The sequence below is a fragment of the Oryza glaberrima genome, chromosome 2 (genome assembly GCF_000147395.1).
Source record: "Oryza glaberrima chromosome 2, OglaRS2, whole genome shotgun sequence".
In the NCBI taxonomy this organism is placed as follows: Eukaryota; Viridiplantae; Streptophyta; class Magnoliopsida; order Poales; family Poaceae; genus Oryza; species Oryza glaberrima.
The window spans coordinates 12,482,839-12,508,241 of record NC_068327.1 but is presented as its reverse complement, the minus strand read 5'-3'; the positions used below and the strand labels follow the sequence as shown (position 1 = coordinate 12,508,241).

General features: G+C 42.3%; 2 protein-coding genes and 1 long non-coding RNA gene across 4 annotated transcripts; all 3 read right to left on the bottom strand.

Moving 5' to 3' along the window:
• Nucleotides 1–8: 8 nt before the first annotated feature.
• Nucleotides 9–992, bottom strand: LOC127764197 (uncharacterized). Its single transcript, XR_008015823.1, has 3 exons — nucleotides 761–992; nucleotides 585–675; nucleotides 9–485 (listed from the first exon to the last, which is right to left on the bottom strand). It is a non-coding gene; the product is annotated as an uncharacterized LOC127764197 (long non-coding RNA).
• Nucleotides 993–6,466: 5,474 nt separating this feature from the next.
• LOC127763705 (uncharacterized) lies at nucleotides 6,467–7,885 on the bottom strand. Its single transcript, XM_052288487.1, has 2 exons — nucleotides 6,923–7,885; nucleotides 6,467–6,771 (listed from the first exon to the last, which is right to left on the bottom strand). Exons 1-2 carry the CDS (start codon nucleotides 7,307–7,309, stop codon nucleotides 6,727–6,729), a joined length of 432 nt encoding a protein of 143 aa, XP_052144447.1. The 5' UTR covers nucleotides 7,310–7,885; the 3' UTR covers nucleotides 6,467–6,726.
• A 119-nt stretch (nucleotides 7,886–8,004) lies between these two features.
• LOC127763704 (uncharacterized) lies at nucleotides 8,005–12,847 on the bottom strand. 2 transcript variants are annotated; one of them, XM_052288485.1, is made up of 7 exons: nucleotides 12,414–12,847; nucleotides 12,162–12,314; nucleotides 11,425–11,571; nucleotides 10,974–11,126; nucleotides 8,718–8,840; nucleotides 8,473–8,626; nucleotides 8,005–8,299 (listed from the first exon to the last, which is right to left on the bottom strand). In XM_052288485.1, the coding sequence occupies exons 1-6, from the start codon at nucleotides 12,543–12,545 to the stop codon at nucleotides 8,549–8,551; spliced, it is 786 nt and encodes a 261-aa protein (XP_052144445.1). In that variant the 5' UTR covers nucleotides 12,546–12,847; the 3' UTR covers nucleotides 8,005–8,299; nucleotides 8,473–8,548. The 2 variants fall into 2 exon arrangements, with proteins under 2 accessions (XP_052144445.1, XP_052144446.1); XM_052288486.1 differs by having other exon boundaries at nucleotides 8,005–8,231.
• Nucleotides 12,848–25,403: the final 12,556 nt, after the last annotated feature.

Here is a 25,403-nt window from a genome sequence, read left to right as displayed (position 1 = left end):
GCATGTGCCGACTGTCACAATATTGGATGGTTTCTTTTTAGGGTTAATCGGATCCGTACCATTAGAATTTGTTCAGTTTTAAAATATGTCATTACAATTTGTACAAATTTGTAACAAAGCCATCGTAATTTTACAACTATATGAGATACGCCACTGCATACTCTTCACTGTGTTTATCAAATTTTTTGGACCAAAATATCCGCATCTTCTCTGTTCATCCTTTCTTCTCCCTTCCCTCTATCTCTTCTCTTCCAGACAATAAATTCTGACGAGATGTCGCACGCCCCGCTGGAAGAACTCCCTGCCGTTTCTGCTGCCTGGCGTGCTCTGCAGCTTTGTAGAAGGTGTCTGTTCCTCGGCGCCGCTGGTGAGAGCGCCCCGCAACTGCGCAAGGCGTCCAGGAACTCGGCGCGGCTGCTCGAGTGGAGCAGGTGGGGTAGCGACCTCCATGCTCACAGGACACGACATTCAGGGTGGCCGATCGCCTTGAGCACAGGCCAGAAGGATCATCAGGGGACAGGAAGAACATGGGATTAGTTAGCACAAGCCATTTTCTCCATAAATAAAAGAACCAAACCGATTACCTGAATTCAGATTAATCAGCAGAAACGTTCTTCACGTGACAAGATAATCCTTTTCACACAAATTTTCTTCCAAGTGTGAGACCCCTCAGATCTAAACACAATCGCAACCCCACAAAAATGAGAACTTTATCTCCATCACCCACAACAGCAAACACCCAGGAGAAATTTTTGAGTACCTCTGCTTAGATTCAGATCGATCCATGAGCACTTGCGAGAACCCCACAGGCCGCACGATTTGCAACTCGTCAGCGGTGGCGGCGGCGACGACAAGCACTGGAGCTCTCTCTCCTCAGTCTGTCTCTCTCCGCCGCAGTTACCGTAAATGGAGGCAGGGACCTGCTGCAGGCCTGCAGCATGACGCGGGTGGTTGCTCGTCGGAGTTCGTTGCCTGCAAAAGAAAAGAGAATGGAAAGGGAGAAAGGGATGAAAGAAGAAGACAGGGTATTTTGGTCTATATTTTTTTTATGAATGTAGTGAAAGGGTATGTAATGGCATATCTCCAATACATATGAAGTTATAATGGTATGTTTTTAAATTGGTAAATAGTAATGGTATTTTTCAAAACAGTGAAATTTATAGTGGCATGAATTCAATTAACCCTTGTTTTTATGTACTATAAAATCAATTTAAGCCTTACACGTACTGGAGCTGTTATCATAATTGTTTCTCTTTTTTTTTGTTTTTTTTACTTTTGCATTTTTTTTCTTCCAACAACTTTTTATTAATATTGTGACTTGGCGAGTGACATCATGTCTTCGTATTGGAGCCAAGACATCACTTCAGCTAGGAGAATTACTCATACAGCGTGATTTCTACTCCCTCCGTCCCATAGCGTGATTTCTACTCCCTCCGTCCCATTTTAAGTGTAGCTCTGTTTTTTCGTGTCCAACTTTGATCGTCCGTCTTATTTATTTTTTTTAAAAGAAAAATTATAAACATAAGTCACGTATAAAGTACTATTCATGTTTTATCATCTCATAACAATAAAAATACTAATTATAAAAAAATTTCAAATAAGACGGATGATCAAATTTGGGTACAGAAACTTATAGTTGCACTTATAATGGAACGAAGGGAGTATGTATTTGACTTTTTTTCTTCTAATTTTTAAATTTTGAAGTATTATTTCAATGGGCAGACTTAGGAGAGGTCTCTGGTCCTAATTGGTCTACTCTTGATTATGCCCCTAATATCGTAGGATTTTGTATATTTTGGCGATTGCAAAGGAATCTTATATTGGAACAGTTTGAGCGTCCTAGCACGTAAAACCATCACTAAGAGATCAAAGGTGGCTTTTTTTTTTAACAATTCAAGTTTCTATGTATTGATGAGAGTATGGCTAACAGAAGCCCGAAGCAGATCGCAATCCTATATCTTTGGATTTCGTAAAAAAAAAATGGATCTAACAGTTGCATACCCAAAACTGAAATCCCCAATGCTGAACTTTCTTTGTTCTCCACTTCTGAGGAAGTGTTCTTGCTCCCTATCCTAGATAGCGAGGAGGGAGGGCTGCAATATCATGTGGTATCGAGGAGGGAGCATTGGAGGCCGTCCACTTTTTTATCTTAGAGAATCAAGTTTAGGATATGTCTTGAAGAGATATATCTTTTAAAGCTTAACCATCTCGTCAGAGATTCCAAAAAAGAAAAAGATGTAGGGAAATATTTTTGGGCTACCGCTAGACAAGCTCTTAATCTATAATATTTTTAAAGACGCTGTGATGGTGGTTATGCCATACCCTGTAAGTTTAAGTGCCTTAATTTGGTTTTGGTGATTAATGACAAATCTAATTATATGAGACTAACAATTTTTATGAGCTTTTGTTTGACTAGTCTCATTTGGATATGAAAGTAAAAATGATGAGATGTATGTATTAAACTTCACATATTCTAACTTGGTCTCTCTTGTGGATCCAAAATATAGTGTGAGCTCTCTCATTGATCTTGATTGATTATGTGCATATGTGTTCCTTTATATCCATATGTATGCACATCTTGAGGGGGAGGTTATTCTATATTTTGTTTATTATAAGATTTCTATCTTGATTTGAAATCATCTTTCATCTCATCTCTTTATATTGTTTATATCGGATTATTATCTATCACAAAAGAGAGAAAAGATTGAAAGATCTTGGATTAAACAATTTGTGTAATTGTTGCTTTGGTGATAGATGATAAACCGATGTTTATGGGATTAACCTCTCTTTTACATAAGTTTTCAACAAGGTTATTTCCCGATAATGAGATGTGGTAGATATGCATTCTTTGGTGATGGACCTTAATCATGACAAGGATGAAATTCATGGAGATAAAGCGATATGTATCACTTCTTATCTCCTACTTTTTGATAGGTTCATATATATGATTTTCATGTTATTGTTATATAAGTGTGAGACTAATGTTTACTTGAGTCTTATCTTATTTAGTCTCCTTTACATTGAGAATATGGAGATCATGAATGTATGTGTTTTTTGTTTATCTTTATCATTGCTACATGCCTTCTCCATGTGTATAGGATAAACCCCATTGGTTCTTCATAACTGATGCATACACTTGCCTCTCTTGTATATTTATTTGTATGCATATATTTAAGGGGAGCAAATCCTATACATTTATTGTTCACCTATTATTTATATTGGATCTTTGCATTTGAGCTTGCATACGAGTATATGACACTTGCGATGTTAATGAATACTCAACAAACATATCCATATATTTCATATGCAACCGGTTGGTCACCAAGTGGAGGATGACAATCGATTTGTTGGTACTAATGTTCTCCTTTGAGATGTGTAAAGGAATAGGTCTAATTGTGATGAGGCTAATGGATGACACTATGGGTTGATGGTCACCAAGCCAAGGACATCGCCATGTCGACAAGAATGAAGTCAAGATTGTGATGAGAAGAAAGCCTTAACAAAGGATGGTCAAGACCTCGGCATAAACATGGTTCAAGCGAATGGTCACAAGTGTTGATCTTGGCTCAAGCATTGACCCCAAGTTGGATGGCACAAGGCAAAGGTATAATTGAACTAAGAATGTTTTCGTAGTCTTTTCTCGGTCTTGGTGTTTGGTGTAGACCGGATTTGCTAGATAGGCACCATACTATCAAGAGGGGCCTATGAAGCAAGCACGTGGATGATCTTGTGCCATATTAGTTCATATGCATGTAGGTGCATTTGGTGGTCTTGTCTAGCCAAGTGTGATGAGTTTTCTCATGTCCCAAACAAAGAGAGAAGTTGGTATGTCCAATAGGAGTGAGTGACATCTTGTGGGTATGTCCGGTGGATATCCTTTGGAGAGTGAGCCCTTTCTCCCTGAATTAAGTTGTGTTTCTTGGATGAATTATTCATGGGTTGGATAGCCCTTTGAATAAGCTTTCCATAGAGTCCAAGAACGCCAAATTCCGAGATCCGAGTCAAGAGATATCGCCGTTTTACTAACGGTTGGTTGTGTTGAAAAGTGACCTGCGGTGTGACCGTGGGCCTTAGGTCGGTCTGACCGGGGCTGTTAGCCGGTCTGACCGGCGTGGTAAGGCCGGTCTGACCGGCCCTACTGGTCTATTGCACTGGTCTGGTTTTTGGTGGCGATACAGAGCCGCCAGAGCCACAACCGGTCAGACCGAGCCGATGGTGGTTTGACCGAGCCATGGACAGTCTGACCGGCCACTACACTGCGGTCAGACCGGCCAGGTTGAGTGGGCTCAGTGATTACCCTGTAACGGCTAGTTTTCTAGCCGTTACAAAGTAGTCCGGTCTGACCGTCCACTCTATGGCGGTCTGACCGGCAGAGCACAGAGTTGGGGATTTCGACTCCAACGGCTAGTTTTGGTGGTTGGGGGTATATATACCCACTCCCCAGCAGTAAGGGTAAGGTTTTGGCACTCCATTGCATTATCTTAAACCCTTGCAAGAGCTCTCACACCCTTGTGCACTTAGTTTATCTAGTAAGGTGTTAGAGAGTGAGTTAAGCCAATCCAAGTGCATTGCTTCATTGTTATAGCTAGTGTGGCACTTGATCATCCTCGGCAAGCATCCTAGACTTGTTACTCTTGGAGGTTGCCGCCTCCTAGACGGCTTGTGGAGGTGTTGCCCGGTAACCTCTCCGAGGAGATTGTGGAGGAGGCCCGACGCTGATTGTGAGTTGGTTTGGAGTTCACCACCTTCGGAGTGAAGGAAGAACTACCCTAGTGATCGAGGCTTGGGTAGTCCTCTCCATGGGCCGGCTCCCACCTTACCCACCCCTTGACGAAGGGGGCGTGCGGTAGCTTCGTGGTTGAGCGGTGGAGTTGAGCTTGCCTCAACGGGGATTAGGAAACCGACGAGTTTCCGAACCTCGGTGAAAAATCCCTTGTCTCTTGTCTCATTTAATTGTTGCATTTACATTTGAGCAAGTTTACATACTAGAGCTTATTTGTGCTATTTCCACCCTAGGCTTGCAAACCTTAACATAGGCTAGCTTCTTTGTGCACTTACTTGAGACTAGTTGACTTAGGTTTTGAATTGTGTAAAACCGTTTTGATTTACGCTTCCGCATACAAAAGTCGGTTTTTGCCAAAAGTTTTAAAACCGCCTATTCACCCCCCTCTAGTCGGCTTCCTTGATCCTACATACCCACCTAGCTGACAAGTGGGGGCCACCATCTATCTTTTGGGTCCATCATTATTAACCAACAATGTACTAGACTGAGAATATCTATTTGCTTCATGTACACTGTATAACATATCATATCATCATTAGTCAGAGTGTGAGAGTGATGGTTTAGTTTTAGTCAACTCATCTAATATAATTAGAGCCCATTGCAACGCACGGGTATTTTTCTAGTGTTCTATAAGGTGTATTACTTGTGTTTACATAAGACCCTACCATATTTTATCTAAAAACAATAGATGCATTTGCAAATCCAAGGGCGGGATCAAAGTTATTTTATAAAAGAAACTTTTATAAAATCACTATCACAATTAACCAACAACACTATAATGGTTATGGTATTGTAGTGGAGTTGTATGTGTAGAACTCTACCTATTAGGGTTTAAATCCTAATACTTATAAATATAGCATGTGCGAGTACGCTTAGTAATTTTGTGAAACCAGTAAAACTTAAATATAACTAGTATTTGCTATGGAAATTTCAGTATCAATTTACTCATCAATATTAAAATTTAATGGAGTTGCTGATGAACCCGGGAGGGCGGAGCCAGAAAGATTTTTGAACCCGAGTAAACTTCAATATAATTAGGATTTGCTATAGAAATTTCATCATCAATTTACTCATCATTATTAAAATTTAATTGAGTTTTCGCTGGCGAGACCAGGCGATGGCTCCGCCCCTGCATGTATGCGGATACTAGCAAGGGCGGAGGTGGTAAGTTATCAGGAGTAGGGCTCAATCATGTAGTTTATCTGAAGTTTAGTGTTGGCTCAAGCCCAAGCTACCCTTCACGTGGCTCTGGCACTCCGCTGCTGGATACTGGGTACACGACCATCCTTCTGAGTTTAGCACACATTTATACACATGTAGATGTATCTTTAATAGGGATTTAGTTAGTTCATATATAGATTTAATATTGGGTCTCTCTTGAGCCATTGAGACGCACTTGTAACTGTGGTATGTGTGTGGTAGTATGCCGCTCAGCCGCTGTGTGTCATGTGTATATACTGCTGAGGTGCGTGTGCGTCTTCCATACAATCTAATAAATAATAATTTGTTTTGTCACGTTCTCACGTAGTATCGAATTGAGATTTTTGGCAGCGCGCGAGCCATGCTCCTATCATGCATATTCTCCAAGCTGGCAAAACAACACCTGACTATCAACACTGTAGTCAATCACAATAGGTTTGCACAACCAGGATGCAGGATGCCAAGAACACTCCCAACAACCAATATGCATAGACAACCCTTTTATTGCCTCTCGGTGCCTCACTACCTCCCCGATACATACTCCTGGGCTCCTGGCTAGTAGCTACTGATCACTACTGAGACAGACGACGTAGTCGGCCAAATGGACAACCCATGAAACAAAAAGATGTACACACATATCGACCGGTTAACTGAAACAGGAAAGCAGAGGGATGAAGAAGATCTATCGCCACCGGGGACGGCGAGTGGCCGGCCGGCCGGCCGGCGAGGTAGGGGCCAAGAGGCTAGAGCATGTCCCTCAGCACCATGATCGCCGCCGCGTGCTTTTCCTGCAGAGATTGACATCAACGAGCCGCGCGCGCGCCATTAGTTACGCATGCAGCATTTGATCGAGAACACATATGCCACTTCGTGCAAAAGGCAAAAAGCGCAGGCCCAGTTTAATTAATTAGCGCGCGAGAGATGATATGGCTCACTCACCTTGTCGCGCGCCCTGTCCCGGACGCCGCTGCACACCGGTCGGCCACGCTCGTCGTACAGTATCATCCCGCTGAACCGCGGCAGCTGGCACTTGACGCCCATCAGCACCTTCCTCTGCCATATCGGCCGTGCCGGCGTGCCACCCGCCGCCACCGTCAAAGCCGCCTCCGCCTCCGCCCCGCACTTCACCACCTTCTCCGCCGCTTCCTCCTCGATCTCCAGCACGTCGGCGTCAGCGTCGCCTCCCAGTAGCCCGTACGGGCCACCACACCCGCCGCCAGCGCCAACGCCTCCCACGTCCTCCGCGCCGGCAACCTCGCCGCGCCGCCGCCCCGCGTAGACGACCTTCTCCTTCCACACGGCCACGGATGACATACAGATCCCCATTAGCAGCTAGCTCGCTCGTGCTCGAGTTCGAGCAAACGCCAACGCCAATGAATCGAGGATGGATCAGGACGGCGAGACAGCTAGATTAGCTAGGTAGCGGTGTAGCAGCTTGTAGTACGTGGTGGTGGTGGTGGGCTTTCTTAAGGCGGGTGGCGCCAAGAATGAGCCAATGCGCGCACAGGCCGCCCGTGACCGCGACGCCGAGAGTGCCGCACACTCCTTGCGCCCGCTTGCCGCTTGCGGAGTCATTGAGCGCGCGGCCTGGATCGATCGATGTGTGTATTTACGTTTCACCGTTTGGCGTCCTGCGCGCGCCGCCCGGCGCGTGCATGTGAAGCATGCCCAGCTTGGCAAAATGGCGATGATTTTGGCAAGGACTGGTGGTTTATGGAGTAGGAGTAGTAGTTTTCTTGAGATTGGAGTAACCAAATCTTCTCGGTAGGGTTGGTTGGGGTGCCTTAACTTGAGTGGTGGAGGTGGGTTAATGTGCTGTGGTGTCATTGCTTGGGTTACTAGATTGGTTTCCAAGAAATGTACTTACTGGTGTAATTGTGGAAATGTACCTACCAGTGTAATTGTGGAAAAATGAAGGTAATCAAGTGTTTTAGTGCATGTGGTAACTGATGCAGGGACAAATTTAAGTTGGAACCTTGTGAATAGAGTGCACATGTAATATACTTTAGGATAAAACTGTATTATTTTCCTTTTGTTTTTGTTTGGAACTCATAAAATTTTGTTACTGTTTAGTCAAGTTACATACTCCTATTACAGTTTAAATACTAAAGGAAACAGCAACAGATGATGGGGATACATTCTTTAAAGCCTTTTCGAGCAACTGCAGGGGGCTTTCTTCGTCCATCCAGGAACGACAGCACCCAAGACATTCTTGAGCGACTAGCTAATGATTTCGAGATGGTCCTGACTGTCAAGATTGAAGTCCAAAAATCATGTCAATACAATTTAGCTCAGTCTCGATGGTTTGGAGCTCTCCTAGCAAGTAGAAAAAACACAAAAATTCAAAGCAGCAAGTTCAGTTGCATTAAAATATCTGCCATTCAATTTTTAGGACAGAATAAATCCCTACTCGTGATTAGAAGAGCTTGGTTCCCACTAAAGAAAATAAGCTGATATCCAAAGACAAAACAATGAGAATCAGCACTGACCTGTCACTAGGTACTTCAACGGTCTCTTCGGAGCAACAACCCAGTGGTGACAGAGATGATAAACAGTTCATGGCACCTAATTGCGGAAATCAGGAGGTACAGTCTCTTTTGTGAAGTATTCTTTTCTCACTGTCTCGACATCACAAAATCTCACCTTATGTGCAGGAATAACAACAGTGAAGGGGTAAGATTAAGTGCCATTTGCTAAATAACTTCTATGCAGAGGGGTAGAGAGGGGAGCTGACCAGTGATGCATATTGTTTCAACAAAGGTTTAACAAGCTGCCACATCGGCTGAAACACAAACGGTGCATCAACAAAAAGAACTTGCCCGAGCCGCTTTGGGTAGTAATAGTAGAACACATCAATCTGTACAAAGTTAGGGAAGTAGGGTAAACAGGAGTACAGAAAACAAAATGGTTTGTGGAAAATATGCATCAAGCGTGGAAGCCAGCAAGTTTCAATGGTTCAACTAACATAATAGTACAAACTTATGATCGTAGAATATATACAGGACATGGTCTGTTTTTAGTACTCCCTCCGTTTCATATTATAAGTTGCTTTGACTTTTTTTAAGTCAAACTTCTTAAAAGTTCAGCCAAGTTTATAGAAAAATATAACAACACTTATAGTATCAAATTAGTTTCCTTACATCAAGCATTGAATATATTTTGATAGTTTGTTTGTTTTGTATTGAAAATGTTACTATAATTTTCTCCCTACTAAGCTAAAAGAAGTTCTGAGGCTTAGGGCTAACTTTAGGCTAACTTTAGATTTTCATTGATTGATTGGTAATAAAGTACATGGGGTCCCTTTATATATAAGGACAGATTTGACATCGAAGGAACTAATCTCTAGTATTTTAGAAACCAATCCAATATCTACGGCTCTAACTTTCTTATAAACCTCATATCTTTTCTAACTAGATAATATATCATGACTTACTCCTAACATATCATGCCTAATCTGCTGCATGGGCTTGGCCCATGCCCATAACATAGAGCAGGCAATTCTTGTTTAGTAATGATGTTAGTTAGCATTCTTATACTATTACAAACTGGTATTTAATGAAAGTAACTTTTTTTTTATCTTTGATAAACAAAGGCAAACCGGTTGAAAGAGTCAATTAGGCCTAGAGGGGGGGGGGGGGGGGGGTGAATAGGCTAATTCAAAAACTCAAGTAAACGCGGGAGTAGGAATTTTCGGAATTTCCGAAAATGACAGAGTATGCGTAATTCAAAGTAAATTCTAGATCTAGCTGCCTACAACAGGAAAATACTAGCACAAACAACAACTAGACCTATAGCAGCACAAACAAGCAAAGCTAGAGGAGTGAGGATGCTGCACAATGAGTTGTTCCTGGAGTTCGAATCCTTTAGGGGATTCTACTATCCATTGAGGAGCTCACAAAGAGCCGGGTCTTCGCTAAACCTTTCCTCAAGAGATTGCACAAAGCACTCCTTCCACTAGTGATATCTCTTCCCTTTCGGAGGTGAGATCCGACCTTCACAAACTTCTCCTGGCCAACCACACGTATGGTGGCTCGAGAGTGACACCTAGCCACCTAGGAGTCCTCAACCTCCGAGAGTAACAAATGATGCAATGAACTCCCGGAGACGATGCAAGTGCTCACAAATCTTCACGAAGCCAACAAGCACTCACACAAACTCGAATCCACAACTCTCTCTCACACACACCAAATCCAAGTCAAACACGGGTGGAAAGGGGAAACAAGAAAGCAAGGCTCAAAATTACTTTCAAACACGTCCGAAAATTTCCAGAAACGTTTTTTGGTGCGCAGACATTTTTGGAAATTCCAAAAATGGATTTCGGACAGCTCCAAAAATTTACAGAAACATTTTGCCTTCACTGTCATTTTCGGGAATTCCGAAAAGTAGTTTCAAACGGGTCCGAAAATTTACATAATCGATTTTGGCTTCTCAGTCATTTACGGAAATTCCAAAAATCAATTTCGGACAACTCCGAAAATTTCCAGAAGCGAAATTCAGTTATGTATATTTTCGGAAACTCCAAAAATCTGTTTCAGACAACTCCAAAAATTCCCAGAACACAGAAACTGAGGAGAAACCCTTTTAAAAATAGATTTTGAGCACATACATCACTCCTCATACGTCAATGCATCATCTCTCTTAATAGTACGGCTTTCCTAGTGACCCAAAGAAATAAAAATAAACAAGATCACCTTTTGCTCATTGCAGCAACTCATGATTTTGTCGCATTCGTTGAGATATGCATTGCGCTACAAATCGTCATAGACTAACAATCCTTCACATTCACTTAAATAAAATTGCTAGTCCTCTCTAATCGTATTGTCATTAATCATCAAAACAATTAGGGGCCTACATGCACTTTCACCGGTGATAATTGTATGCATGTTCAACCCTCCAATGACTTAGCAATTAATCTGAAATGCTTGGTTAGTAGCTTCTGAGGGACAACTACGTGGTTGGGAATAGCATAGAATGAATGAACACAACTTACCAAAAACTTCAAAAACTGGAGATCACCATTTTCCACCTGAAATCCTCGAAGATCAAAAATGCCAAGTATATTCTCTGTTCCCAAGGGAAGTCTACTCAATGCCTTCTCAACTAAAAAGGCACACAACTTCTCATTTTCAACTGGATCTTGTTTCTGTAATTGTGTGGACCAGTAACATAACTGAGATTATCAGAAAGAAAGACACTAAACAGAAATCAGAGTACAAAGTCAAAATGAAGCTGTGTTGTGTAAATATGTAAATCATGTTTTTAGTTGCTCTCAGACACTGTAAGTTCTAATGATATGCCACAAATAATTCTGTAGTTCTACACTTCTACTTTGTTCCATGTGCTGTTCTAATGCTTTGAGAATGCCTGTACCCACTATTTAGGCTAAGAAACATCAAAAGTTCAACATGTCTAAATCATGGTTAACAACATAAAGAACTTACAGAAGGGAAATGCTTTGACGCCACCACTACTAGCACAGGTCTACCATAGATGTCAAAAGAATCATGCACATATGCTTTGCCAGTTTGATACAACCCTTTAACCGATTCTTCTGATAATTCTGAGACTTGAAAATCCTGGCGCCATTTCTAATGCGGATGAAAGGAACACTCATTAACAAATAGGATAATGTAGATAATATAACATAGAGCTTTACCAAGGGGGTGTGATTTTAGGTCAACTCTGTGAATAGGAACAAGTGTAGTTCTTAGCAATTAAGGTTCAAGCATGTAATGCCTTCTCCCAGAAAATGAGATACAACTTGTAAAAGAATTGGAAGACGTATATGAAACACTGTACAGTTAAGCATATGCAAGTTTAGAAAAGAGAATATGGCACTAGTTTGACTGAATCACTTAAATTCCAGTTTCCACCAGAACTCAATATTCCCATCAGCGAATGTATCCAAATAGCACATTATGTATTAAAAATTCTTGCGGTAAAGTGTAAAAGTAAGCGGCACTATTGAACTTAGAAATATCTGGCTCTATTATGCTTTTTCAATACCTTACATGGATTGTGATTTTAAGAAAATCATTCATTATAGAGGCACTATAGAACAGAACAATCTAGGTTTCATAAAGAAAATTATGAACGAAACAATAGGCTAAAACAAGAGCATTTATCGTAACAGGAAATGAATGTCATATTTCTCATGTCAGCACAGTTTGTAGGATACAATGGCCTTGGTCAGTTTAGAAACTGTTTCATCGACGGAGAGCTTCCTGTCCTTCAAGAACCAGAGGATCATCTCCTCATCATCCCTCCCGTTCCTGCCCGTCGGGAGGCCCGGATGCTCCCTCTCCAGCCGTTCTTTGACCTCCAAGACGAGCTTCACAGCACATGGATAGAAGCAAATACAAGCAAGCAAGTCACGATCTACGTCTCTATCCTATCTACGCATCCAGAACATACGGGGGGTTGCTGGCACCTTGGAGGAGGAGGTGGAGGTGCCGCCGCTGGGAGGAGCGGTGCTGCAGCAGTGCACAACCACTCTCCTGGCGAGACCCCGCAGGGGCGGCGGAGCTCGGGCGACGGAGCGGAAGGAGCAAGCTGCAGCCATCGCCTGCGGTTCTCCTCTCTCTCTCTCTCTCTCTCTCTCTCTCTCGTGAGGCGCTCGGATCGAGCAGGAGACGGGTTGTGAGCGACGGAGCGAGGGATTGGGGAAGAACTGGAGGAAGAAGGGTGGAACAGGAAAAACTGTTGAGGTGTGGGTAGAGAGGGATGCTCACCGGCGAGTGACGATGCGGTGGAAGCAGGAGGACGCCGGGCGCCACCTCTCCTCGCAGGATGGGGATCGGCGCAAGCGGCAGGCGAGGAGAAGAAACTCGAGGCCGAGGCCGGATGGGATGGATTAGGATGCTCACCGGCGAGCGAATGCGGCGGGAGCAGGAGAACGCTGGCGCCACCTCTGCTAGCAGGATGCCAGCGGCAGGCGAGGAGACGGGACGGATTGGGGAGGCGGAGCCGCGGAGGTCGTGCAGCGGTTTGCTGCCGTATACTCATACGCACAGGCTGGAATGTTTTCATCTCCCAAAAAAGTTCATCTAAGGTCCCTTATCTTGTCATTGAGTTTTAAACGGTCCTGAACCCTCTAATATTGTAAAACCAGGTCACTTTTGATCCCAAGGTAATATCTTTCCGGTTTTATTGACGTGGCGGCTGAGTCCCACGTAGATCCCACAAGTCAACCGGCAATCTTCTTCCACCTCACTCCCCTCTACTCCCATCTCAACCCAAACCTCCAGGGCATCTGTCAATGGGTGAGAAGAAGGGTGTCGGTCGGTGGGGAAAAGCTCGATGGCGGAGGCCACCGGCTGACATGGCTCCCAACAGCCGGGAGCGCTCACATCATGGACTTGCGCACACGGGGAGTGTGGTGCGGGTCCCAACTACAATTGCAATGTCGTCTTCACCTGCACGCGCGAAGGATGGGGCTTCTGCCTCGTCACGCTGGCCAAGCTCCTATCCCCCAAGCTCATACTCCCCCACCCCCCGTCGAGTTGCTCAAAAGCCGATGTGTTCAAGTGTCCCCGAGCTCTGCCTCTTATTTGCAGAGGCGCACGCGCGGTTCCACCGCATTGTCTTCGAGGTCAACTCCATCTACACCATATTGCGGTTGCATCGTCCCCAACGCATGCGCCCTTCTCACTGCTCGCCATCGCCAAGCTTCTTGTTGGCTGCCAGCCTTCTCCCCACTCATCGCTAGGCGTCGTCGTCGGGCTTCTACCTACCGTTGCCGCCTAACAACCGCCACCCTTCTCCCTACTGGTCACCGGCCACCACACACTTCTCCCGCGATTCAGCGTCTGGCATCCTCTTCGCGTGCATGCACGGACACTCATGGAGTCAGTGGTGCTTGCAACTATGCTCAGGCGTCGCAACATACTCCATCTCCCAACTCTTGGAGATCCTCTTGCCAATCTTGACGGTGTGGCTGCATACGACCATGATACGGACGCGGTGCAGATGCGTGACGAACTGCCACGCAACGATGTAGCAGTGTAACCCAAGGGGACGACATGTCGGGAGCCCTTCCTACTTCGCTTCTTCGCGCTCTTCGCCGTGTAGGTCCATGACGCAGTCGTCAGTCGCCACTTTTCTCCCCACCTGTTGTCGGCTGCCCTAGAGGTCTGGGTTGAGATGGGAAGAAAGAGGAGATAGGTGGGCGAAGATTATCGGTTGACATGCGGGACCCTACATGGGCCCCACGCTGACTCAGCCACCACATCACCAAAACTGGGGAGCAATAGTGCCTTGGGACCTAATGTGACCTGGTTTTGCAAGATTAGGGATCTGTTATATTTGGTATTTCAGTTCAGGGACAATTTTGAAACTCGACGACAAGGGACCTCAAGTGAACCTTTTCCTTTCATCTCTCTCGTTTATCTTTCTTTTAAGAATATCAAAGATGCTCGTGCATTGCGGCAGGAAATCCAAATTACATATGTTATTTTTTTTCGTGTACGGTGGCGGAGAGTTAGATGATGGATATTTGGGGGCCTTTTTTCATGAACCTGGGTGGGTCTCATGCAAATATTCATTGGTCGTAATTATCCAACTAAAATGTGACTGAATGGTGGGCTGTGGGTGCATGGTTTTTGCTGGTCGCACCCATAGCAATTAAGGACTGGTTCACGAGAAACCCTGGAAGACTTACAGTGCTTACCACAAGCGGGAGTGGGTAACTGCTTGATTTGTAGTATAACTCGACCCTTTCCTAGACACTAGTGGCGAGGGTGGGCGTGATGGAATTGGGTCGGCCGGGTGTCCGGTTGTCCAGCTGTCGGATTCATCGCGACGCACGAGGGGACTGCCCACCTTTGGGGTAGGGGGTGGGGGTGAAACCTTTACGTGGTGTGGATGGTTAGGCGAGAGTTATATGAAGGGTCTTGTCACAATCACTCGACATGGTGACGTGTCTGTGCAGGCACGGTGACATGCTGGTGGATTGTGTCTTGTGGGTACAGTTGTGCACCTCTGCCCAGAGTAAAACTATTCAAATAGCCATGCCCGCGGTTATGGGTGATCGATCAGATTCACCGTGATTAGTTCCATCCTTAATAATTGGTTAATGAACTGGTTAATTCAGGTGGGTTGGTTGGGCCTGTTCAACGTGGTGTAGCGTTGATCAGTGGAGATTTAATGTTACCTTAATCAAGCAAATATTATATTGTTTTGCTCAATAAAATGCTTTGCAACCGCCTTTATGCAAATAGCCACAAACCATCCGTGTGTTCCCCTTGCACGTCTGCATCATTGGTGTGGCTTGCTGAGTACGGTGGTTGTACTCAGCCTTGCTATTTTCTCCCTTTTCAGATGTGTAGTGCTTCTGAGCTGAAGACGAAGTTAGAGGACCAAGGCTCAGACCCCAGTTGAGTTTTGCCTGTGGAGTGGAGCTGAAGCCCCGGTAGGATCGCCTTTTTCCGCTGCTGCTACTTTCTTTTCGGTGTGAGGACTAAGCGCCTCTTCTATAAATATTTTACGCTTTATTTACGTTTGGATCTGTATATTAATTTGTCGTTTTGTGTACCCTGGCTGGTACTGGACAGGGATTTAATACATAAAATAGTCTGAAAATTTAGGCTAAATTTCTGGGCGTGACAGTTGTCTCCGTGAGAGCAACACAATTCCAATAGACGAGAAGGTTGACCAGCAAGTAGGCCATGAGCACACTGGAGTTGCTGCACGGGGACGACCACCATTGCAAGGTCCGGCAAAGGGGAGAACAAGGCAGCTGAGCCAGATCTGTCGAAACAGGTGTTTGCAATCTTTAGCTTTGAGCTCGGACACTAATTTCGGCTTTGATCCAACATCCTTTTAGCACTTGGATGATACTGCTGTCGGTATTTCTTAACGACATTACTAAGAATATAATTCCCAGCAATAACGCAGAAATGCTCGGGTATATTATGGTTATAGAACTCATCCGCAAGCGCACGGATATACCATTGTAGCATTTCACCCGAGAGTATTCCAAGGGTATTGTATTTATTTTATTCCGTGGGAAGATCATGTAGAGAGAACTTGATTAATAATTTATATATTACTTGTGATAATCATAGTCTAAGCACTGGTTAAGATAATCCAAGGGTAGAGTGAAACACAAGCAGTTGAGCTACTCATTCTCATACTAAATTATCTAAGCTAAGTGGAAAGAAAAGATAAAGATAATCTATTCCTATACTTTTAGTATACATAGTATACATACATTCTATTCATATAAAGTACTAGCTAACACCCTCTATCCAATGCCCTCCTGGTACTTTGAGAAGCCACCCCTGACTGCCGAGTTCCTTACGACAGCCCGTCATCACCATACAACCGGTCTAAATACGGAGGAGTACCCTGATGAGAACACAACTAGCTCGGATATAACCATGGCTACTTTATGTATTAATCAACCAAAGGTGCATATGTTCTATATTAGATTTACTTGTTATATATTTGAACAAACATTGCTACACGATGAGTTTTGTGTGTTTTCGTTTGCAGAGGTACTTGCTTGGGCTAAAGAAAAGAGACCGAGCATAAGGAATGCATGGATGATTGAAGAAGTTGATTGGGAACCAAACCAAGACCTTCTCCAAGTCTTCTTTCATCTCACCACGTCACTTTTGGCCCATAGAAGACAAGAGATTAAGTTGTGCAAGTTTTGGATTCGGATTCGGGCCTCCTGACAGCATCAACTTCAAACGGACCTAACCGCTGATCTAGAAGGAATTTCGGGGTCCATGAATACTTGTTAGAAAGCTTATGGAGTCTACTTTCAGATGGTTTTGGTCCCACGTTAAAATTCCTACTGAGCTGCCGAGAATCTGCAAAACAAGCCACGTATCTCATCCAGTCCAAATCTGATTTGGGTTTTGGGCCTTATAATTGTGTCGTGGGCTTATCCCAAGGGGGTGTGCGCCCTAGGGCAACCCTAGGACGTCCCTAATCACATTTATTCAGTAGCCGTCAACGTTTAGAGTTGGGTTTTGCTTAGATTATTCTGTCAAGAACAGTTTCGCCGCTAGATCGGTTTGTGGAACCCCAAATTCGTGTACTTAATCATTCATATGCAATTTGGTTGCAATCTATCTTGTTCTTGCTTGTGTTCTTAGATTCGCATGCAAGGATTAGCCTTCTCGGCGAGGTCAACCGGGTTTCGGCATGGTTGATAACTAGAGGAGACGTGGTGCTGCGATTGCGGGGCTCAGTAGCGTGTTCGTTCAGAAGCCGGATCGAGTTGTGTCGCGACTCCGCCCAAACCGATTGTTTATCAATACCTATCGGAAGATCAGGACCTAACATTCCCTCATCAGTTGGTATTAGAGCGCGGTTGCCCGTTAGGTAATTTATCTTCCCATAACCAGAAAATTGCCACACAAAAATATTTATTCTTTACCTAGACAATTTGAGCCGTTGCATTGTTCTATTAGATTTTACTTTGTTAAATTCTAGGTTGCATCGTCGTGTCGAGTGCTGGTTTAGTCTTAGATTTAATTTTTAGTTTTGAGTATTGCATCTGTTCATTACTTAGGTCTAGGGTACATCACTCAAGTGTGTGAGTTGTACGTCAGTTTTGGGTCCAGTTTTTCATCTCGTCAGTTGTTGCCAGGACCTTGAAAAATTGAATCGTCTCGTCGTCGAGTTTCCGTTTTTGTGATTTGGAGAAAATTTTATCAAACGGTTTTGGAGTTGCCATACTGTGCGCGTGTACTGTGCGCGTGAGGGGAGTATTGTGTGCGCATGAGGAGAGACTCCGTATCAGATCACATCTATCCGTGCCTGTCCGTATTTCCCTATTTATAGAATTGTTAAGTAGCGGATTTGAGATATTTTTATAAAAACGGAACCTACATGATATGAGTAATCCATTTTTGAGATGATCCAATTTTAGTTTTGCACTTTGCGTTTGAGTCCCTGTAATATTCATATTTACATTTGAGTCCCTGTTCGAGGTCAGTGGTCCGTTTTTGTTGAAGAAAAAAGTAAAAAAAAAAGAATAAAGAAAGAAAGAAAAGGCAGAAAGGTGCAAAGAAAAAAAAGAGAAAAAAGCCGCACCTAAAAAAATGAAAAAAAAAGGCAGAAAGGTGCTTAAAAAAAGTCGCACCAAGAAAGAAAAAAAATCATTCATCCTTTGAGTATGTTATCAGAGTGCAGAGTTGTGCATTGATTCATATCTAGTCTTTAGTGGTGCCGGATGCTAGCTTGAGCTAGAGTTGAGTCTAGTCTAGGCCAGCACATTGACTAGTACTTTGAACTATTATTCAACTTTGCATTTTCTGATTAGCACAATTACGTTCTTTTGCTACTATATATTGTGCCTCCCAAGCTACACATATATACTTCTGGTCAGCACCGCTTTGATCCTTGCAATCGCCATATCATGTCCTTCAAGGTGTCACGAACCAGCCACCGGTTGTACCGTCCTTAGCATTGCTGGTAAGACACTTGTAAGAGCTTGGTAAGGTGCTCCATTTGGCTGAGTTATTGAGGGGCACCACTACACCGCATAGCAGATTATTAGGGATAACCTTCATTGTTTGTTATTGGTTTTGTGTTTGCAATGACAGGTATAAGTGGCGCTCAAAATCAGCGATACCAACAAGGTGCACGTGATGAAAGTACTTGGGTGCAACAAGTGCTAAGTTCTCAAATGGAGAAAGCGGAGCAATGGCAGTACCACGAATTATTTGAAACAAAGTTTATGGTTAAGGATAGAGCATGTCGTACTATAATCGATAGTGAGAGTTGCAATAACTTTGTGAGTTCAGATTTGGTTGAGAAACTTGAGTTGCTTACACAACCGCATCCTCATCCATATTACATCAAATGGTTCAACTCTTGTGGTAAGTTCAAGGTAAATAGAATTGTGAGAATAAACTTTTCAATTGGGAATTACCATGATACTGCCAATTTTGATCTTGTCCCTATGCAAGCATGTTCTTTGTTGTTTGGTCAACCATGGGTATATAATAATAATGGATCACATAATTTTGTTGCTAATACATACACATTTAGACATAATGGTCGGAAAATGAAATTGGTACCCATGAGTTTTACTGAAATTTTCGAAGATAATCTTGAAAGGATGAAGAATGGAATCGAGGAAATTTTTAAAGATAGTATTGAAAGAACGAAAAATAAAATCGATGAGACTTTAAGAGATACCAGTAAAGATACTATTGTGATGCCTTCAACTAAGTCTAAGTTATTACAAAATGAACGTAATGTCGTGCCTATTGTTTTGGATACTAATATTTTGCAGGCATCTAAGAATAAACAAGGTAATGAGAAGGAGAAGAAAGACGAAGAGAAAAAAGACTTATCTATAGCTCCATGCATGCTTGAAGAATGTTCGATTGACCAAGCGCTGATAATTTCTGAAGATAAGAAAAAAAGGTAATGATAATGGTGCTACAGCTACTCAAGGTATGCATATTTATGATATGCCAACTATTTCCACTACTTATGCTACGTTAGAGCAACCCATAGTGGAAACAATTGTTGAAATACCTTTATCACAAAACAATTTGCTTGATGTTTCTTGTGATAAAGAAAAGTTGTGCGATGCTTCACTTATATCCATGCCACAACTAGTGAATTAACATGTTAGTTTTATAGTAGAGCCATTATGTGTTGAGTTTAAACATGTTATTCACATTGCTAGCGAGAATGAAGAGCTTAAATTGCTATCTTCTTTAAATACTTGGGGATATATTCAATTTGATGATCTTTGTCCACTCAACTGTTTAGAGAAGAAATTATTTGCTAGATTTGAATTGCCATGCCCTTCTGATGTGATTTTTCATGTTATTGGCAATTATGATAGTAAAGAAGAATATAATGTGTATCGAGTATATATTTGTTCAAATTTGACCATACCTCCTTTTCATGATGAAATGTATTGTCTAGAGCACCACATGCGTATAAGTTATTCTCTATCTAGTTTCTCTAGTTGTTTAAATGAGTTACATGTTGGTTTGCAAGAAGGGGAGTATAGTGGTTTTTCGACTACAAAGATTTCAGGATCCAATCATATGACCATCAAGAAATGTTCCTCACCGGATGTGATAGATAAAGATAAGTTCAATACGCTCCATGACAAGGTGAAACCAAGGACGGTTTCTAATCAAGAAGGGGAGGATGATGAGAACACAACTAGCTCGAATATAACCATGGCTACTTTATATATTAATCAACCAAAGGTGCATATGTTCTATATTAGATTTACTTGTTATATATTTGAACAAACATTGCTACACGATGAGTTTTGTGTGTTTTCATTTGCAGAGGTACTTGCTTGGGCGAAAGAAAAGAGACCGAGCATAAGGGATTCATGGATGATTGAAGAAGTTGATTAGGGACCAAACCAAGACCTTCTCCAAGTCTTCTTTCATCTCACCATGTCACTTTTGGCCCATAGAAGACAAGAGATTAAGTTGTGCACGTTTTGGATTCGGATTCGGGCCTCCTGACAGCATCAATTTCAAACGGACCTAGCCGCTGATCTAGAAGGAATTTCGGGGCCCATGAATACTTGTTGGAAAGCTTGTGGAGTCTACTTTCAGATGGGACCGACTATCCATTTGTCGGGTGATTTTTAACAAGAAATCACCCAAATTTTTTCTACCCTTAGATTTACATCCAACGAACTACAAGAAGAAAATAAAAAATACATATTTACTTACACATCATTGTTATCAAAATTACAATGCACTTACATGCCATATCAACTGAATTTACAAATGTAATTTTAGTTATATAGGACTGTAATTTTACAATTTAAAGAAAATAACAAATACATATTTACTTACATATCATTGTTATCAAAATTACAGTGCATTTACATGTCATATCAACTAAATTTAAAAATGTAATTTTAGTTATATATGACTGTAATTTTACATTTTAGAGAAAATACAAATACATATTTACTTACATATCATTGTTATCAAAATTACAGTGCATTTACATGTCATATCAACTAAATTTACAAATGTAATTTTAGTTATATATGACTGTAATTTTACATTTTAGAGAAAATACAAATACATTTTTACTTACACATGATTGTTATAAAAATTACAGTGCACTTACATGTCATATCAACTAAATTTACAAATGTAATTTTAGTTATATAGGATTGTAATTTTGTATTTTGGTTTCAAATGAGAGAGAAGGAGAGAGAACAACACGCATGTCAATTTTTCAGAGCGTAAAAAAAGCGACTCTGACCGATCGACGTTGGTACACGCGGCCCAACAGAATCCTATGTGGGTTCGCACTTCCCAGCCCAATATATGCGCACGAATCTTGGCACACATCGAATGGCCTAAAAAATGACAAATCTGAGAGAAAAAATTGCACGACAAATCTATAGCAAAATCACTTTCAGATGGTTTTGGTCCCACGTTAAAATTCCTACTGAGCTGCCGAGAATCTGCAAAACAAGCCACGTATCTCATCCAGTCCGAATTTGATTTGGGTTTTGGGCCTTATAATTGTGTTGTGGGCTTAGCCCAAGGGGGTGTGCGCCCTAGGGCAACCCTAGGACGTCCCTAATCACATTTATTCAGTAGCCGTCAACGTTTAGAGTTGGGTTTTGCTTAGATTATTCTGTCAAGAACAGTTTCGCCGCTAGATCGGTTTGTGGAACCCCAAATTCGTGTGCTTAATCATTAATATGCAATTTGGTTGCAATCTATCTTGTTCTTGCTTGTGTTCTTCGATTCGCATGCAGGGATTAGCCTTCTCGGCGAGGTCAACCGGGTTTCGGCACGGTTGATAACTAGAGGAGACGTGGTGCTGCGACTGCGGGGCTCAGTAGCGTGTTCGTTCAGAAGCCGGATCGAGTTGTGTCGCGACTCCGCCCAAATCGATTGTTTATCAATACCTATCGGAAGATCGGGACCTAACATTCCCTCATCATACCCTCCCCAGGAAATTAACTTAGGACTATATACACGTGCGGAGGAATACCCGTACTGAGCTGTCACCATCAGCAGCCTACCTCTCATCCGTAGCATATAACCCCAAATAATGATATCCCGTTATCTAGACACCACGCCTAAACATTATACCCGCACCAAAGCATCTCCTAGATAAGCTAGCAGTATATTCAGTATAACATGAACATAATGTAAAGTAGGAATTCATATACTCGGGAAGTATTTCAATACCATAAATGTATATAGAAGAGTATTCTAAATAAAGTACAAAGCTTACAAAAGAGGAAAGGAAAGCTACTAGAGCCATACCTGAACTCTTCCGAAGGCTTCCGAACTCGCGATTTCTACTCTATTCCTATTCCACTAGCTTAAGAATACTAAACTAACTTGAAAGAATACGAGAGAGCTCTTGCTTGAGGTGTGTGAGTGAAGTGAGGATGAGTGCTCCTTTTATAGCCTCCCAATGACGGTTGTGACGGTTGGAAAGGTCGGTAATACCCACCAACCGTCATTGGGGAGCCATCTCAGCCGTCCAGGAGAAACCTGGATCAAACGGCGCTGCGGGGGGTTCGGCCGAACCATGGGTCGGCCCAACCTGGCCCAAAAAGGCAGGTGGTCTCCTCCATTGCTCTCTTTCATAGACTTGTGAATTTTGGCCCAATTCATCGTGTCAATTCTGAGTTCTTGGCCCATTCATGCATAAGTCTGATCCTTGACATCGTCCGATTGATTTATCGTTTGACTTGATGTCGATTTTCCTTCACTTTATGATTATTCTCTACAAAAGGTTAGTAAACCTAATACTGGTGGAATATTATTATTCTGACATGTATATGCATTGTAAGCATAACTAGTTCTCCTCTATTTCGGTAATTTTGACAGTCAAAACTGATCGCTAACGACCGTCAACAAAACCCCCCAAGCTTGAACCTTAGCTCGTCCCGAGTGAAGGACGAAAGGACACAAAACTTGGTTGTTGATGAGGAGTTGCTACCATGCTGTATATTTCAAAGGTATAGGTGCAAGGTATATGTACTCTCTCCCAGATTAAAAAATCTTTGGCACGGTGGCTTATCCTTATCCCTGATTCCCACGAGACACTGCTTCTCCTTGCCTTGGGCGGTTGAAAGACAGAACAACAATTAGAACACCAATCACCCAATATTTGTTCAACTTTTATTCTGGATGTTTTCAAATGATTTTGCAAAAGAAAGCCAAGTTCCTCAAATGATTCACTCAGTCTCTCTAAGTGTATTAACTTGAATTCCTCACCATTTTTGCCTTTTTGATTCCTACTTTAAGGTTTGATATGTAGAGCTTGGTAGGGATCAAACATGGCATACTTGCATCTACATTTATTACTAAGTCAAAAACTTAGACAAAAGCAGATAACTAAACATACTCAAGATCAAGATCGTGCAGTGTGTATGTGTGATCAAGATCAAGATCGTGCAGTGTGTATGTGTGATATATGGTGGAAATGGTATATAAATAAAATAAAGAAAATGCTTCTCCTTTGTGCTTACTTCCTTCTCCCAAAAATCCTTCTTTTATTATTTTAGGAGAGGGCATGGCTACACACATTCTCTTTTTTTTTTTCAATATCATGCTCATGCTTGATATAGCATAACTTTATTATCTCTCTTTCTTTTTTTTATAACCATGCTTTTCCCTCCCCTTTTTTTCGAAAGGATTTCCACTTTAGCAGAAGAAATCACATGAAAGCATGGCGAATTTATTTTGGTGGTAATATGGAAAATGGAATGGAATATTGCTAGCTGCCAGTGTAGGAGTTTAGCATGTGCATAAATGTGAGTGTATGATCTTGATCATAGAGCATGAGAAGTATCTACACAAGTCACAAGGATTTGACAAAGTTCAATGGAATGACAAGTAACCAAAAATGTATATGATTCAATCATGATGGCATATTTTTGGCTCTGGTAGGAATTTATATCAAATGAGGAACTTTCAATTTTATCATTTTGAAAAACAAATAATCCGGAATTCAAGTCAAACTAGGATCAGGATCATAGCAGCTCTTATTTACTATCTCATATCTTGCAACAACCTAGACTTAGATCAGCAAGTGCAGCTCATTACCTCATGTTCCCAGATAATTGTTGGCTACTTATATTTAACCTTTGAGAGATCACTTACCTATGAACCCATACATAAGAGATATAAAACAGAGCAACTATTCATCATTTCAACAAAGAGAACTAGTTTGTCTTACCTAGCATGACTCAAACCTATCCTATCTTTTTGGTATTTTCTATTTTGTAAATTTTTATGTTGTTTTTAGGTTTATAAGATGCAATTGGAAAGCACATATGCAATTGGAAAGGGAAATATGCAATGAGATACAAGTTACCTCAGTGGGAGGAGAGATGTCTCCCCTCAAGCTTGGCTTTCGTTAAGGGTCCTTGATAAGGATTGAACCCCTGAAAGCGGAAGTACGCTTGAAGGTCATCGTGCTGTTGCTGCATCATGTTGTTGATGTTGGCAAACTGAGCATCAACAGTTTGTTGCCATTCTTGCGTCTGGGCTATATGTTCCGTGAGGTTGTACTGGATCTCCCCCGTCTGCACATCAAGGGTGTCCATTCTCCTAGTGATTTCACCCAAGTCCCAACGAGAGAAACTTGAGCGCCATTCACTTGGAGATGGAGGCATACCACTTGATCTGGGGGGTTGATTGCCCCCCCAATGTATGTCATGAGGTGCACGCCACCGGTTTTCACTGGCACTTGCCCAGCTTGAGACTCCGTTGCTGTGGCGTGGAGCTTGGGTCCATCCGGGCGCATCCCCAGTTGGTTCCTAACCTGCCTCATACATTTGCACGGGTGTTGAGGATGATGAACTTTCCCGTTCATTCCTTGCCATGTTGCGCGTACCCCTGTATACTCCACCTGCACGAGATTCTTCTATGGTCTGCAGGGGAATGGTTAGTTCACGACAGTTGTACAAATGATACCCTACGTTTGGCAACGGGATTTCATTTGTACAACCGGGGAAAAAGTAAATCAAAGATCCATCTACTCCATGTTTAAGAATATGGCCTTGCACTAGATAATTTTCATCAATACACGGACGAGCGGCTGAGATAAAAGCAATTTGGTCATTAACGACCCCTAGCCCTTTTGCTATCCGAGTAATCGGAGAAGTGCACTCAACAGGAGTAGAAAACCTTATACTTTCTAACCATTGTCTTATCATACATTTCACAGGAGCAATTTTGATTTTTCTAACCATGGCAAACATGATAATCAATTCTTCCCCCCTAATGGGTCTAAGATCATCTCTAGTAAACAAAGTCATAGCAATCCATTTGTGCATGAGCCTAAGTGTAGGATTATGGATATCATTCGTCCTAGGTTTCTTGCAAATTGGAGAGCTAGAAATATCTTCCCAAAACTTATTTTTCTCGAACCCGGAAATTCCTTTCTGGAGATCGATTTTATAGGAATCATGAAAACCAAG

Excerpts from the sequence above, each read along its gene's own strand:
- LOC127763705 (XM_052288487.1), bottom strand. The coding sequence starts at position 7,309 with ATGGGGATCTGTATGTCATCCGTGGCCGTGTGGAAGGAGAAGGTCGTC. Across the intron at positions 6,772-6,922 it reads GGGACAGGGCGCGCGACAAG|GAAAAGCACGCGGCGGCGAT; the intron begins GTGAGTGAGCCA and ends CAATCTCTGCAG.
- LOC127763704 (XM_052288485.1), bottom strand. The coding sequence starts at position 12,545 with ATGGCTGCAGCTTGCTCCTTCCGCTCCGTCGCCCGAGCTCCGCCGCCC. Across the intron at positions 12,315-12,413 it reads CCTCCACCTCCTCCTCCAAG|CTCGTCTTGGAGGTCAAAGA; the intron begins GTGCCAGCAACC and ends TGTGCTGTGAAG. Across the intron at positions 8,627-8,717 it reads TGAAACAATATGCATCACTG|GTGAGATTTTGTGATGTCGA; the intron begins GTCAGCTCCCCT and ends CCTGCACATAAG.